Here is a 15,089-nt window from a genome sequence, read left to right as displayed (position 1 = left end):
AAAATTCGATCTATTTCCAAATATCATGGTACATCAATTCAAAATACTGAAAGAACTGTAGAAGAAGAAAATTCAATGGTAAAAGAATTTAGATTTTAAGTGCTCACCAAAAGGAGTGACAAAAGTGACAAGTAGGAGTGGCCTGCAAAGGTTACAGAGTCTTACAAACTTGTTACAAAATCAAGGTCCCTGCTCTTTAATTCCTGATTCTCTTACAAAATAGTAAGTAAATGGGTGATGCCTCCTTTGACTTCCGTCCTTCTCTTTTATGTCTGAATGTGAGACTTACAAAATCTCTACTTCCTTCCTCTAGCTAGGCTCTGAAGTAGCCCATCTTCTGAGGGCAGAACCAAAAGTTGTGCTATTTTAAGAATGCAACTCAGTGGGTCTCCTGACTCGTAACCAAGTCACAGGATTTCCCCACTTACATACCCTCTGGGGCATTTACTATGGACAGAAGATTAAGTTCAGCACTTGTGAAGAGCATCTATTTTGAGAGAAGTCAAAAGCTGAAAGAATTTTTTATTTTATTTTTATTTTTTATTTTTTTTGCGGTACACGGGCTTCTCACTGCTGTGGCCTCTCCCGTTGCGGAGCACAGGCTCCGGACGCGCAGGCTCAGCGGCCATGGCTCACGGGCCCAGCCGCTCCGCGGAATGTGGGATCTTCCCAGACCGGGGCACGAACCCGCGTCCCCTGCATCGGCAGGCGGACTCGCAACCACTGCGCCACCAGGGAAGCCCCCGAAAGAATTTTTTAGAATTTATAAGATATTAAGTTCATATCTCCTTTCATGATTCTTACCTGAAGAGGTAAGAATCTAATTTTCAAATGGGTGAAGTTAACCCCCGGCTCTCACAAAAACATACTTCAAATACAACTTAGCTGAATGTATTTCCAGTGCAATTGAGCTTAGAATTGACCTTTGATTAAATTTAAACCGCAAATGAAAATTAAAAGGATCAGAGTGCTTGGATGGGAATATTAGTAGATTTTTTAATAAAATAATTTTCTGTGACACAAATAGACTGTAGACAGATGCTGGAGATGCCAATCAATGTTTTGCATCTATAACTCTTCTTTTTAAGAGAACCTGCCTCCCATCCTCCTGCTCAAGAGGTAGACCTAGGTAACTATATTGGTATCTAGTGGCCCCGACCCCTATTAACACCAAATGAACTTGGGATAAGCACCTGATCTAAACTGGGCTAATCCATCTCCCAACACCAGGAATTTGGAATTGAAACACTGATAGTAATCCATGAGATACTACAGTGCACAGTCAACTGGAAACTGGGCACACCAAATACATTGTACTTAATCAAGAGCAGGGAAACCAAGAGAAAGAGAAAGCCATTCTAGAGAGACATGCAGGAGAATGACAAAAATATATACTACAGGGGCTTCCCTGGTGGCGCAGTGGTTGAGAGTCCGCCTGCCGATGCAGGGGACACGGGTTCGTGCCCCGGTCCGGGAGGATCCCACATGCCGCGGAGCGGCTGGGCCCGTGAGCCATGGCCGCTGAGCCTGCTCATCTGGAGCCTGTGCTCCGCAACGGGAGAGGCCACAACAGCGAGAGGCCCGCGTACTGAAAAAATATATATATATATACACATATATACACACATATATATATATATATATATATATATATACTACAGTGGTTACCAGCATGGACTTGAGTTCAATTCTAGTTCTTCCACTTATTGTAGAATAAAGAAAAATTAACCAGTTAGGAAGTTACATGATAGTCCAAATGAGAAGTATTTATAATAATTAGGGGCAATGGTGTGTAGGGAAAAATGTGCTTCAATTAAAACTATGACTTGTCTAAAGCCTAGAGGACAACCCTCCGGGTTTTCTGATTCTGCAGCAGTTATTTCACAGTTCTAAATCACAAATAACTGATACAAATGCAAAATAATTCTTGCCTATAGCAATGCAAATACTGTCTTGTTCAGCAGAGAGTAAATTGACTTTCTTTCCCCACTGTGGAACTGGTTTTCCCTCCTTTGCACATTCATTTCAACATTCCTTTACTTCTCATAAATTTGTGCTTTTTTGACTTCTCCCTTGAACTGCTTGTAACATCTCATTAATTTCCTCATTAACTAGTTAAATAAAAAATACATTTAATATACATTCTTTTTCATATATGTATGAAAGTCATAATTTTACTTTTTTGAAAAAAATTTTTAGACCGTTTTGAAAGTCTTCCACCAAGATGCCCAGTGGATTCCCCTAACAGGACCAGGTAAACTCTGCCATGAAAAAGTGCACCTCATGGGGAGTTTAAGTCCATGTCTGTCTTTTCTTGGCTCTCAGAGGTGAATCCAAAGCAGCAGATTTGCTGTTTTTCTATTTTTAATTTCCCTATTAATTTTGTTTTGGTTTTGGTTCTTTTGCATCTGATCAATTATTTTCTATTAGTGGCAGCAATGACTGGCGATTTGGTTTAGTAGTTTGACCATTTGGTGATTTCCCTAAAAGAATTAGTGTTTTCTTTAAATTCCTTGAAATTCAAGGGCTACAAACCATATAAGATCTCATAAAGTTATTTTAATAAAAGCATTTGAATACTAACATTTAATAAGCTAATTATAAATAATTGTTACCCAATTTTTTTATACAACTTAAAAAAATTTATTTATTTTTGGCTGCGTTGGATCTTCGTTGCTGCACGGGGCGAGCGGGGGCTACTCTTTGTTGCAGTGCATGGACTTCTCATTGTGGTGGCTTCTCTTTGTTGTGGAGCACGGGCTCTAGGCTCCGGTTTCAGTAGTTGTGGCACGCGGGCTCAGTAGTTGTGGCTCTCAGGTTCTAGAGTGCAGGCTCAGTAGTTGTGGCACACTGGCTTAGTTGCTCCACGGCACATGGGATCTTCCCAGACCAGGGCTTGAACCCGTGTCCCCTGCATTGACAGGTAGATTCTTTTTTATTCCTTTTTTAACATCTTTATTGGAGTATAATTGCTTTGCAATGTTGTGTTAGTTTCTACTGTATAACAAAGTGAATCAGCTATATGTATACATATATCCCCCATATCCCCTCCCTCTTGCATCTCCCTCCCACCCTCCCTATCCCACTCCTCTAGGTGGTCACAAAGCACCAAGCTGATCTCCCCATGTGATGCAGCTACTTCCCACTAGCTATCTATTTTACATTTGGTAGTATATGTATGTCAATGCTACTCTTTCACTTCATCCTAGCTTACCCTTCCCCCTCCCTAGGTCCTCAAGTCCATTCTCTACATCTGTGTCTTTATTCCTGTCTGGCAGGCAGATTCTTAACTACTGCATCACCAGGGAAGTCCCCATTACTTAATTATTAAAACACCAAGACTTCAGACTTTGAGCAGACTCTCAGCTAGTAATTTACTAAAAATGTCACAGATACTCTCTTGAATTTTCATAGCTGTTCTCACATGCCCATACTACAAAACTACACATTAGGAAAACAGAAATTTCATTGTGAGAATTTAGGCTGATGCTCAGAAGTGTCATACATAATGACAGTTCAGATAAATGTCTGTAAATTTATATACTTTAAACAAAGCTTTTGTGGGCCATCTGAGAAGAAGAGTTGGAGAAATAAATGAGAACTCCAATTAGGTAAGAATATTTTATGTGACAGACCTTACACTAATAAATAGTTGTCCTCTACCATCTCTGTGCAATAGAGTTACCTACAGATAGTTCTCTTTGGAGAGGATATTGAGTGATACCCCAGGACTATGAAGATTCTGATTCATTTTTTTCTCTATCTCTCTGGTGCATGTTGATGTCTTTTCATCCTCACACTTAGCTTATAATTGTGATATGCCTTGACTAAAGATGAATAAACTGAAGTTTAGAGAAAAAAAAGCAGTAGTGTTTTATAGAGATCTATTTCCTGCTGAGTGAAAGACAAAAGAGTATTGGGCTTGTTAGTCTTTTGTTTGTCTGTTAATCTATTTCGAGTTCAACTCAATTAAGAATTTTCTGACCACCAGGAAGAATAGCTCTTTAGTATCTGGACCAGAGACATATTGTGATGTTGTGTTTATTATTTTTGCTTGACTTGTGGCTGAAATCTTAGAATTGAAACTGTAATTGCTCTCTATGTGGGTCTGCAATTCAGAAAGACCTTTACTTTTCATTGTGTAAGTGTGTAATGTTTTCCCATCTTAGGGTGTTATTGACTGAATAGGTTAAAACTCTTAAATTAAGGGATCTTGTTCTGATTGGCTAATAGAGGTAAATAAGCACTTACATAGATTAAATATTCCTAAAATTCCCAGAAAATAAACTTCTAATACTTTAAATGTGCTAGAATCTAAAAGGAAAGAAAAGTATTCTTAGCAAAACTAACAAGTGACTTTTTAAGAAGCCAAGCTCACAGAATATAGATGAATCTTTGGCAAACAAAACTAGTTTAATATGTTGGTTTAATAAATCCAGCTATGCCTTTTCTAATTTATCACTGTTAAGGATAATGCAAGCCTACATTTTACTCTAGTTGGGAATGATCTTCCTAAATTTATACTGGCTTATTGATCAAATAAGCTAGCATTACTTCCACTTAATGTTTAAGATTAAAAATATATAAATTTGTGCTTAACTAAATTGAATTATTATTCTGATTTTCAATAGAAGTTACATTTTATAGTATGTTAGATTGAAAATAATTTATTTAGGTAACTTAAAACCTTAGGCTTATATAATTAATTCCCAGATGTTCATTGGATGCCTAAATTATCAATATTTCTAAATCATGGAATGGAAACATTGATTACTAAGCATGATTTTCAGTTTATATGCTTTTGTTTTGTATTTTAAATGCTACAAAGAGGGTATTTCTTTGGGTCTGTTAACGAATGTGCTTATTTTTGCCACTTTGAGAAGCCTTATAAAGGATGTGTGTGGCTATAGAAAGTTGTGTTCCGTGTATTCATAAGCTTTGCTAGTCTGCTAAAATGTCATCTATCATACAGTTCACAATTACTTACCCTGCAGTTTTTGTAAAATAAAAGTTACTTTGGTTAAAAGTTACTATTAATACAAATGATTGAGACCATATACTTAAAAGCAATAGTTTCAGAGAAATACAACTGTGTACATATTTTTTTTTTTCAAGGAAAATAACTTTTTTGTGAAGCAGCCATTCTCAGGGTTTTTGGTCTACAAACTCCTTTGCACCACATTTCCACCAGCAATGTGTGAGTGATTCATTTTATTGGTATCCTCACCGGCATTCGGTGTTGTCATTATTTTTAATTTTAGCCATTCTGTTAGGTATGAAGTGACATCTCATTGCGGTTTTAATTTGAATTTTTCTAATGGCTAATGCTTTTGAACCTCTTTTGATGTGCTAATTTGCTATCTGTATATCTTCTTCAGTGAAATGTCTCTTCATTTATTTTCCCGGTGTTCTAAATAGGCTGTTTGCTTTTTTTCCTGTTGAATTTTGAGAGTTCTTTATATATTCTAGACACTCATCCCTTGTCTGATATGTGTTTTGTAAATATTTTCTCCCACTCTGTAGCTTGTCATCTCACCTTCTTGACAGTCTCTTATAGAGCAAAAGCTTTTAATTTTGTGATTCAATTTATTAATTTTTCCTTCCATTGATCATGCTTTTTGTATCAAATGTTAAGAACTCTATGCCCAGACCTAGATCCTTAGCATTTTCTCCTATTTTTTCCCAAAATTTTATAGTTTTCTGCTTTACATTAAATCTACTATCCATTTTGAGTTAATTTTTGTACAAAGTGTCAGATTTAGGTCAAGGTTCCTTGTTTTTTCTTCCTGTGGACACTTCTCCAGGACCGTTTGTTAAAAAGCCTCTGCACTGAGTCTACATGCTCATTGCTAGTTTATTGAAATAGAGTTGATTTTTGAATGTTTTTTTTATATCTTGAAAATTTGAAGAACTCACTTATTAGGCCTTTGGATTTTTTGTAGATTTCTTGGAATTATCTAGTAAATAATCATGTAATTGACAAATAGGGACAGTTTTATATTTTCTTTCCAGCACTGTATTGAATACCAGTGGTGTGAGCAGAATCCTTGCCTGTTTCTGATCTTAGAGGAAAAACATTCAGTCTCACTAAGCATCATGTTAGCGGTAGGTATTTTAGATGCTCTTTATGAAGTGGAGGAAGTCTCCCTCTTTTTCTTCTTCTGAGAGTTTTTATCATGAAAGGATGTTGAAATTTTGTCAAATGATTTTTCTGCATTGCTTGATATAATCATGTGAGTTTTCTTCTCTAACCTGTTAATATGGCAGATAATATTAATTAATTTTCAAATATTGAACTACTCTTGCATCTCTGGAATAAATCCTATTTGATCAGGGTGCACAATTCTTTTTATACATTGTATAATTGTACTTGCTAATATTTTGTTAAGGATTTTTGCATCTATATTCATCAAGGATATTGGTCTTTCTTTCTTTTATATAGCATCTTTGGTTTGGTATCAGGGTTACAGTAGCTTCATAAAATGATTTGGGAAGTGCATCTTCTTTTTTTTTTTTTTTTTTTTTTTTGCGGTACGCAGGCCTCTCACTGCTGTGGCCTCTCCCGTTGCAGAGCACAGGCTCTGGACGCGCAGGCCCAGCGGCCATGGCTCACGGGCCCAGCCGCTCCGCGGCATGTGGGATCTTCCCGGACCGGGGCACGAACCCGTGTTCCCTGCATCGGCTGGCGGACTCTCAATCACTGCGCCACCAGGGAAGCCCGCATCTTCTTTTATGGAGGAGATTGTGTAGAATTTGTGTAGAATTGTGTAGAAATATATGGTAGAAATCTCCAGTGAAGCCATCTGGGCTTGGAAATTTCTTTTGGGGAGTTTTTAGGTTATGAATTTAATTTCCTAACAGTTCAAACATTCAAACATTGTTTCCTCTTCCTCCTTTCTTTTTTTTTTTGGCTGCATTGGGTCTTCGGTGCTGCACGGGCTTTCTCTAGCTGCAGCAAACGGGGGCTTCTCTTGTTGTGGAGCACGGGCTCTAGGCATGTAGGCTCAGTAGTTGTGATTCGTGGGCTCTAGAGCACAGGTTCAGTAGTTATGGCGCACAGGCTTAGTTGCTCCACAGCATGTGGGATCTTCCCAGACCAGGGCTCGAACCCATGTCCCCTGCACTGGCAGGCGGATTCTTTAACCGGTGTGCCACCAGGGAAGTCCCTTCCTCCTTTCTTTTAAGTATCTTTTCTCTATAATTTTCCCCACAAGATTATCATACAGCGTTCATATGCTCATGAGAAATGCAATCACAATATAAATGTGTATGTTAAAAAAGACAGTTGTCATTTTGGAGGCAATTTTATTTATTGCTTTTCTTGCTATTTGTTTTTCTTAAATTGTCAGACTTAAGCTTCATCCATTTATATATTCAGTATATTTTTAGGGTTTCCAAACCAGGACCCAAGATATTTACCTTTCACTATAGGGTGAAGAAATACTCTGAATATTAAATAAATGTTATATTCTTTCTACTTAATGTCAATATTAAATAAATATTTACTCGTAAGTATTTATTTTATTTTTATTTTTAAAAATATTTATTTATTTGGTTGCGCCAGGTCTTAGTTGTGGCAGGCTGGTTCCTTAGCTGTGGCATGAGAACTCTTAGTTGTGGCATGCATGGGGGATCCAGTTCCCTGACCAGGGACTGAACCCAAGCCCCCTGCATTGGGAGCGCAGAGTCTTAACCACTGTGCCATCAGGGAAGTTCTCATAAGTATTTATTGAGTGTCTATATGTCAGCTACTCCCCTAGACACTAACTTTTTACCCTTCCACACAATCTATTTTTGGTGAAAGTATTTTTTAAATATTAAAAATAAGTTTGCTCAATATAATACAAATTCATTTTAGAAAAAATTAAAAAATACAAACAAAAAAGAATTAGGAAATATACACCAACAACAATCACTTTCAATACTTTTATGATTATCCTTCCAAAGTTTTATTCAGATTTTTGAACTGCTAAATTTTCTTTTCAGTTAACACTATAGAATAAACATTCTTCTACATTAATGGTTGTTAAAGGTCAATAATAGTTCATTTTGTGGGTGTACAATAGTTTTAAAATCATACTTTCAATGTTGGACTCTTAGCCTATTGCTAACTTTTTTGCAATTACATGCGAAGCCTGCGACGAACATCATTTAGGTATTTTTTTTTCATATATCCTTAGGCGGTTCCTTATAGTCTCAGAAATAGCATTTATAATGGGCTGGGGGACATTTTTCCAGATCTCAATTAAAGAATTATCACTCTATTGGTTAAAAGTTTGCAGGCTATATATTCAAAGGAGATCCCTTCTGTTTGAAATTCAACATAATCAACAGTTTGCTTAAACCTTAACTCTTTAAAAGTGTGTCTCCTTTATTCAATACGTACTGATAAGATACTGGACATGGGGATACAAAGATGAATAAGAGCCTGTGCAGGGCAGATAGTAATTTATTGCAGTGTGCAGATTTGCTACTGAATAGAACACGCTACGCTTAAAATCTGCAGCAGATGGGTGCGCGAGACCCTCAGGCTGTGTTGAAGAGAGGGCAAGGCAGTGTACAAACCAGTGGTGAATAGTTGTAACATTTTTCAAGAAGAGAAGAATGTACATTTTAATTTAATATTTGGTGGTTGAGGAAAAGATACAACCCATCGCCTCTTATCTATTGATTACTCATGTTTCTCACTTACATGGTGGTGGGCACAGTTTGCTTACTTTTAGCATGTAAATTCAGAGGAAATATCGCCTAACTCTGCACCGAAGAGTAGAAGGAATTTAGAAATGACTGATATAGCTAACATCTGATGACAGAAAAATAAAAAATCACACTAACGGGCACTCTTCCTTAGACAACAAAACAGTGAGACGTCAACTGGAATAACCACAACCTCGTCAACACAGTGGCGTCACGCCTATAAGCGGAGGCGGTTAAAGTGTTAAGGCCTGCACAGACCTCCATGCTGCAGTAGGCAGCGCAAAACCTGTGCAAATTTTCAGGGAGTGCTGCCGATCGCTGCCAACCACAGGAGATGCGGCGTCCGGGGACCGAGGGCCGTTATGAACGCCTCTAAGACTGCGCTCGCGTCCAGCCCGGGAGCGGAAGCACAAACCTACGCCTCCGAGCTCACCCTTGAGGCCCCGCCCACGCCTTGCCCTAGAGCTTGCTGGGGGCCCCGGAGGGGGAGTGGCCAAGGGCGAGGAGGAGAGAATGCGCATGCGCAACTGGAACCCAGTCATTTAGCCAACTATCAATCTCGCGAGTGTTGAAAGTGGATGGCGTAGGTAGTAGACCTGGATGCAGGCGAGATAGATGATATCTACCAGAGGAAGAAGAGGAGGCGGCCAAGTCACTTCCCGCTCCCGGTCCCTCTTTCGCTTTCCTTTCCTTCTCCCTCAACCCTCCGCCCTCCAGTAAATCAGCCCGCCTTCCTGACCTCAGTGACCCGGGTGACCCCGCCCACTCTCGTCGACGTGATTCCCGCCGTGAGGTAAAGCGCCGGTGGAACCCCGAGCCCGGCGGAAGAGGAGGACGACGAGAGGGGGAGGCTGGTGGGCCTGGCTAGGGCTCGTCGCGGAGCCGCGGCGAAGGGGGCGTTCGGGTGGTCCTCTCGCTCCTCCATCAGCTCATTGCGACGTAGCCTCCCAGGCCTAGGCCTCCTCCTCATCTCTGCCGGGCCCGGCCTCTGGCAGCAGCGGGTGACGCAGAAGGAACATCATGTCGTCCGCGGCCGACCCTCCGCCACCCCCGCCTCCCGAGAGCGCGCCTTCCAAGCCCGCAACCTCGGCCGCCGGCAGCGGGAACAACAGCAGCAACAAAGGCGGCCCCGAGGGCGTCTCAGCCCAGGCGGCTGCCTCTGCGGCCAGCGCCGGCGCCGCGGACTCCGAGATGGAGGTGAGAGCGGCTCGTGGCGTGGGGAGACGGCGGGATGGGGAGGAGGAACTGGTTCCCTCGCCTCTGTGTTAGTGATGAAACGCAGAGCCGAACTTCACCCCTGTGCACCCAGACTCGGCCGCGGACCCTGTGGATCCGAAATGATGCTCTCACCCTTGCGCCCTGTGCCTAGCCTATCCCAGCCGACTCAAATGGATCTCTGGCACTTCACATTTACATTATTTGTCACTTTGGTGAACCTTGCCAAACCCTCGAACGCTCTTATTAGACACATGTTCTTGATTACTGAGGCCGAGTGGGATCTACCTTTTTTTTTTTTTTTTAAGCTAGACTCCCATAATTCCCTCGCCCATTTCTGAATCTCGATTTTAGTTTCCACTAAACTTGGGGGGAGGGCGAGGGAGATTTCCCCTTAGGAAAGAGGCTAGATGGGCGGGGTGGGGAAGGCATTTAAAAGGAGCGCTTCCGAGGACTTGGGCCTCCTTTTCTTCATCGCGGTCCTTGCGGGGGAGGTATCTGTTCCGGGCAGAAACAATGGCGAGAGCTGGATAGCCGAGGGCGCAGTGGGGATAAGCGGGGCGCAGCTGCTCCCTTGGAGGGAGAGGAGGCTCCTCCCAGGCACTGTTCCATGGGGAGGGAAGTGACCAAGGCGGCAGCAGCTGTCTTGAACCCCCATCTCATTTGGGGAGGGGGGATGGATGGACGGATGAATGAATTAGTGAGTCAGGGGCTTTCAGACCAGCGCAATTCCTCTTTGGGGGCCTTGGCCTTTTGTTTTTTTGAAAATTGGTACCTTTCGCTGCCGAGCCTGTCTTCTGGGCTGGGGCTGGCCGGCCAGGGGATGGTGACAGTACTGCGGGGGTGGAAAGATTGGGGAACTGCCAGGCGGGTCTCTTGGGTGTGCTCCAAGGCTTTGCGATGTCTGGGAACAAAGTGATTGCTTGCTCCTTCCAAATTTTATTCTTGGCCTTCAGTCTGTTTTGAGATATTTTATAGTTGCAGCCCAAAGATTTCTGGGATTTTTCCATCCTTGGACAGATTGAGCGAAGGTAATACTGCTCTAAAAATGAACGTTGCTGCAGGATTAATAAGGAAATGGTAGCGCAGTTTACCATTGAAGCATTTGGCGCAGTAGTTTTATTTGGGCAGCAGCGGTCTAATCTAGGGTGAAGTAACATGTTACTAGTTTTTGAAAGAACTTTTAGGTGACGGTGGGTTTTGGTGGACTAGGACATCTGGTGTTCTGTAGTTTTCAGTGACTTGAGATTTGTTTCAAATTCATATCTGGCGTTGCGTGTTTTCTCTTTCTTTAGGTTTTAAATGGTTCTTTTGCATTCCCTGGGTTAACGTGGATTCCTGCTTCATGGCTTAAAGGGGTTTGACGTTTGACACTAAAAGCAATTGTATGTAAATATGCAGTTCTCTGCAAATTGCTGTTCTTAGTTGTCCTCAGCTTCTCAAAAGGGGCTGTCATTCAAATGTTGGAATAACAACCAAAGTCTCACAAGAGGTGTTACGGAAACATCAGAAAGCAGAATAATTTAAAGCCTAAACGAAATATTTTGGCTTTCAGTTGCTATTTTTAAGTTAAAGTGGAATTAAAGTTTAACTATGAATATTAATGTTACAAGTACCAAATGATGTCAGTGGTATTTTTATTTGCCAGATGGGGAAATTGAGTTTTCTGGTAAGTAGAACCTGTGATAGAACCCACATCTGGCTCTGAAGCTGACCCTTTCCCTGTATATCTTGCCCTTTCATATTCTTACAAAAAAGGTGTTTGACGATTTCATTTATTGAAGAATGACTTAGTTATTTTTACCTTCTTAGAATAGGAACATCAGTAATTTTATCAATCTTTTTACTGACTAGGTTTAGTTTTTATTTTTTCCTTCACATTATAGTGTGATTTTTCTTTTCTTGGTCTTTAATTTGGGTTTTTCCAAAATCATTTATTTTCTGACAGAGCCCACTTTCCTAGAAATATTAGCTAGCTTTCCTATGTATTAGGTTAAGTTTTTCTTTTTGCTTGGTACTGATAGGTCACGGAAGCAGTCTCATTTTCTGTTTATTATTGTGATCTTTTTGGCAATGTGGATGGGGCCTGTCTTTGTTCATCCTCATTTCTCAGTATTGACTCGACTGATAGGTAGGTACACTGTATATCAATAACTGTATGACCTCAAGAGTCCTAAATCCAAACCTTTTATTTATTTATTTATTTTTAATTAAAACTGTGAAAGAAATAATGACTGCTGTTGGAAAGCACATCTTATTTTTTTAGGATGTATTTGACCTTTCATGGTATCCCATTACCATTTTGTGAAGTAGGCTAGGTTGGTGGCTTTGTCATTTTTACTTGTGGAGACCAGAGATTTGTGATGAGCTTAAGGTTACACAGGTTCCTGCAGGTCTTAACGATGAAGTTAGACTTGAATTTGGGTCAGTTGACCTCTTAATTTTAGTGCTATACCAGCCCCATTCCCCCAACTTCTTAATCACAGGTAGCTTTATTATAGTATGTATTGCCACACACAGATTAGTACATCATTAATGAAAATTAGACTTTCACCAGCTTTCCTTATGTTCTTTTAATGAATGAGTGGAACTTTGCAGTGTAGTTGTTGCTGTTGTTTTGTTGTTTGTGGCGTTTTGAATGTCAGGGTGAATAAATTTGCAAAAATAGCACATTTATTACCAATTAAGGAATCAGATTGTACTTAAAGGGTATTCACTTCAGGCTGCATGATGAATTTTTTTAATTTTCCAGAAGATGGGAATCAGCGTGACTAATGCGAGTTTCCACGTGTATGTTTGTGTGGCAGTACAGTAGATACTGCAATTTTATGATTAAAAGGGAACGTATTTTCTTCACATTTTATACTGTTTAATTTAGCTTCATAATTTTTGATTAGAAAATGAAACATTTGCTGAAAGTAATTTTGTTCTAGGATGATGGAGATAATAATCTTGTGTTTCAGTCTTGGCAATAGCCATGCAGTTTACATATTTGGATTAAATAAGTTGTTATCATCATGGTATTTTTCATCAAGGTTTCCTATCAGGTAGGATGACAGCCATTTAAGTATCTGGGAAATTTGGGACAGGAGTGTATTACTTTGAATGTGTTTTGGGCAGAAGTCAGTCTAATAATGGTGTGTTGAGTATTCTTGAAGAACAATCCATGATTTTTCCCTCCTACCAGGAAGTATTTGATGATGCGTCTCCTGGAAAACAAAAAGAAATCCAAGAACCAGATCCTACCTATGAAGAAAAAATGGTATGTTCTAGGCATATGAAGAGTTTATATAAGTTTTTATTAGGTGATTAAGCGTACCAAAATTGAAGCACAGATATCCAATTTAAATATGTATAACGTGGAGTACTATAACTTTTGTACCTTACTTGACTTACTTGACTATGTAAAGCAAATATAGAAGTATTGCATGAATTCACATATTATGTAAATATGTGGGTTATGCTAACACCCCATATATTTTAAGATTTAGCATTGGGAGTGAGGTGAGTTAAAGACCAGAGAAGTAATTATTCAAGGTAATGTTTATTCTGCATGTGTCTAGCATTGTACTCTACTGGTTATAAAGCAAATAATACATGCTCCTTGCCTACAGCCTTCTTATAATATGGATGGGATCTTTACAAAAGAGAATATGAATGTTATACTTGAAAAATACCCAGCTCATGTTTCATATCCTTTTAGGAAACTTTATTTTACCCTGAGTTAACCAGTACCTACAAAGAGCTTTAAATTTAAATTTAGATTCAATAATAATGACTAATAGTGAATGATTATTATGTAGCAGGCCCTGTTCTAAGTGCTTTGTATGGATTAAACTCATTTAATTGTTTTGAAGTCTTAAAAAGTTAAAATAGCATGTGTAATAATAACACCACTACACAACACAGTATGCTTCTTAAGAGTGGGGACAGTGTCTTCATCTTTCTGTCTTCAGCACCCAGAACAATATCTGGCACATAGTAAATTTTAACAAATCTTACTTTCCCCTTGTTCTTTGACTTTCTCTTCAATATCAATAAATGTTTCTGAATCTCTTAAATAGCTTCAAAATCCTAAAAGTATGCACATGTGTATATGTATACACATATATAATGTGCATAATACATATTGCAATATGTAAAGTAGAAATGATGTATTATTCTATATGATTTCTATTACATTTATATATGTGTATATCTGTAACTGCCCTGCTGCCTTTCTTTGCTGTCAAACTTAATTGAAGAAAAAGATATATTTTCCAGCTCTACTTTTCCCATTCATTCCTTTAACCCTTCACAACTTAGATTCTGTCATTAACACTGTACTAGTGATTCTAATGGCCAGTTCTTTGGCTTAATTGTAGTTTGATTTTCCTTGCTGTCACTTGAGTTTGACACCATTGACCACTCCACGGAATTTTTTCTTGCCTTGAGAGACCTTCTTTTCCTTGATGATATCCTATTTAGTTGACCATTCCTTTGTCCTTCTCATTACATTCTGAACATTTGTTCTTGGACAGTTTGATCCTTGACACAGTTTTCATCTGCCATCTCTAAGTGAATACTTCAGATGCCTCCAACCATTGCATTTTCATTTGTTTGTTGGACATTTAAGTCCCTTTGGTACCTCTTATTTAGGAGTATCCAAAATTGAATTCCTTATCTCTACCCCACACTTCTACTTAGGATTATCTCAATGAATGAAACTTTCTCTTAATAAATACCCAAGCTGTTACGGTACCTCATAGTTTTAATAGTCTTGGCAAATTTAACTTCATAAATATTTCTCTTATCTTTTCCCCATCACCCTAGTTCAGTATTCTTCTGTTGCATGAATTATTGTGTTGGCATCTTTATTTGGCTCCTTTCTCATGATCTGGCTTCTTCCACATCTCTTTATGTTTTTTCAAAGTATATTTACAACACAAATCTGATTATATAATGGAGGTTTTCATGGTTCTTTACAATGCTTCTCATCTTCACGGTTCCCTTTATTGTAAATTTTTTCTCACTTCCTACAGATTTTTTAGTCTCCTAGTTTAATTTCCTTTTTCAACATCATGATCTTGAGAAGCAGTTTTCTTCTAAGCAACTTTTTTATCATCTGCTAGATCCTATTCATAGGTAAGTCTTGATATCCACTCTTCATTCTTGAACCCAGGATGCTGAGTTCTGCT

General features: G+C 39.3%; 1 protein-coding gene across 1 annotated transcript in view; it reads left to right on the top strand.

The window, feature by feature from the left end:
* Positions 1-9,717: 9,717 nt before the first annotated feature.
* SMARCA5 (SNF2 related chromatin remodeling ATPase 5) overlaps positions 9,718-15,089 on the top strand; it is a gene marked incomplete at its 5' end in the record, with an annotated part of 45,829 nt that continues 40,457 nt past the window's right edge. Inside the window, 2 exons of the mRNA XM_079714968.1 lie at positions 9,718-9,894; positions 13,100-13,174. Of these exons, the coding sequence (XP_079571094.1) occupies positions 9,718-9,894; positions 13,100-13,174 (252 nt within the window). The remainder of the gene's footprint in view (positions 9,895-13,099; positions 13,175-15,089) is intronic.

This window comes from Hyperoodon ampullatus (genome assembly GCF_949752795.1).
Source record: "Hyperoodon ampullatus genome assembly, chromosome: 1".
NCBI classification, from domain to species: domain Eukaryota; kingdom Metazoa; phylum Chordata; class Mammalia; order Artiodactyla; family Ziphiidae; genus Hyperoodon; species Hyperoodon ampullatus.
The sequence above is the reverse complement of the archived record's forward strand: the minus strand, read 5'-3'. Positions and strand labels throughout refer to the sequence as shown.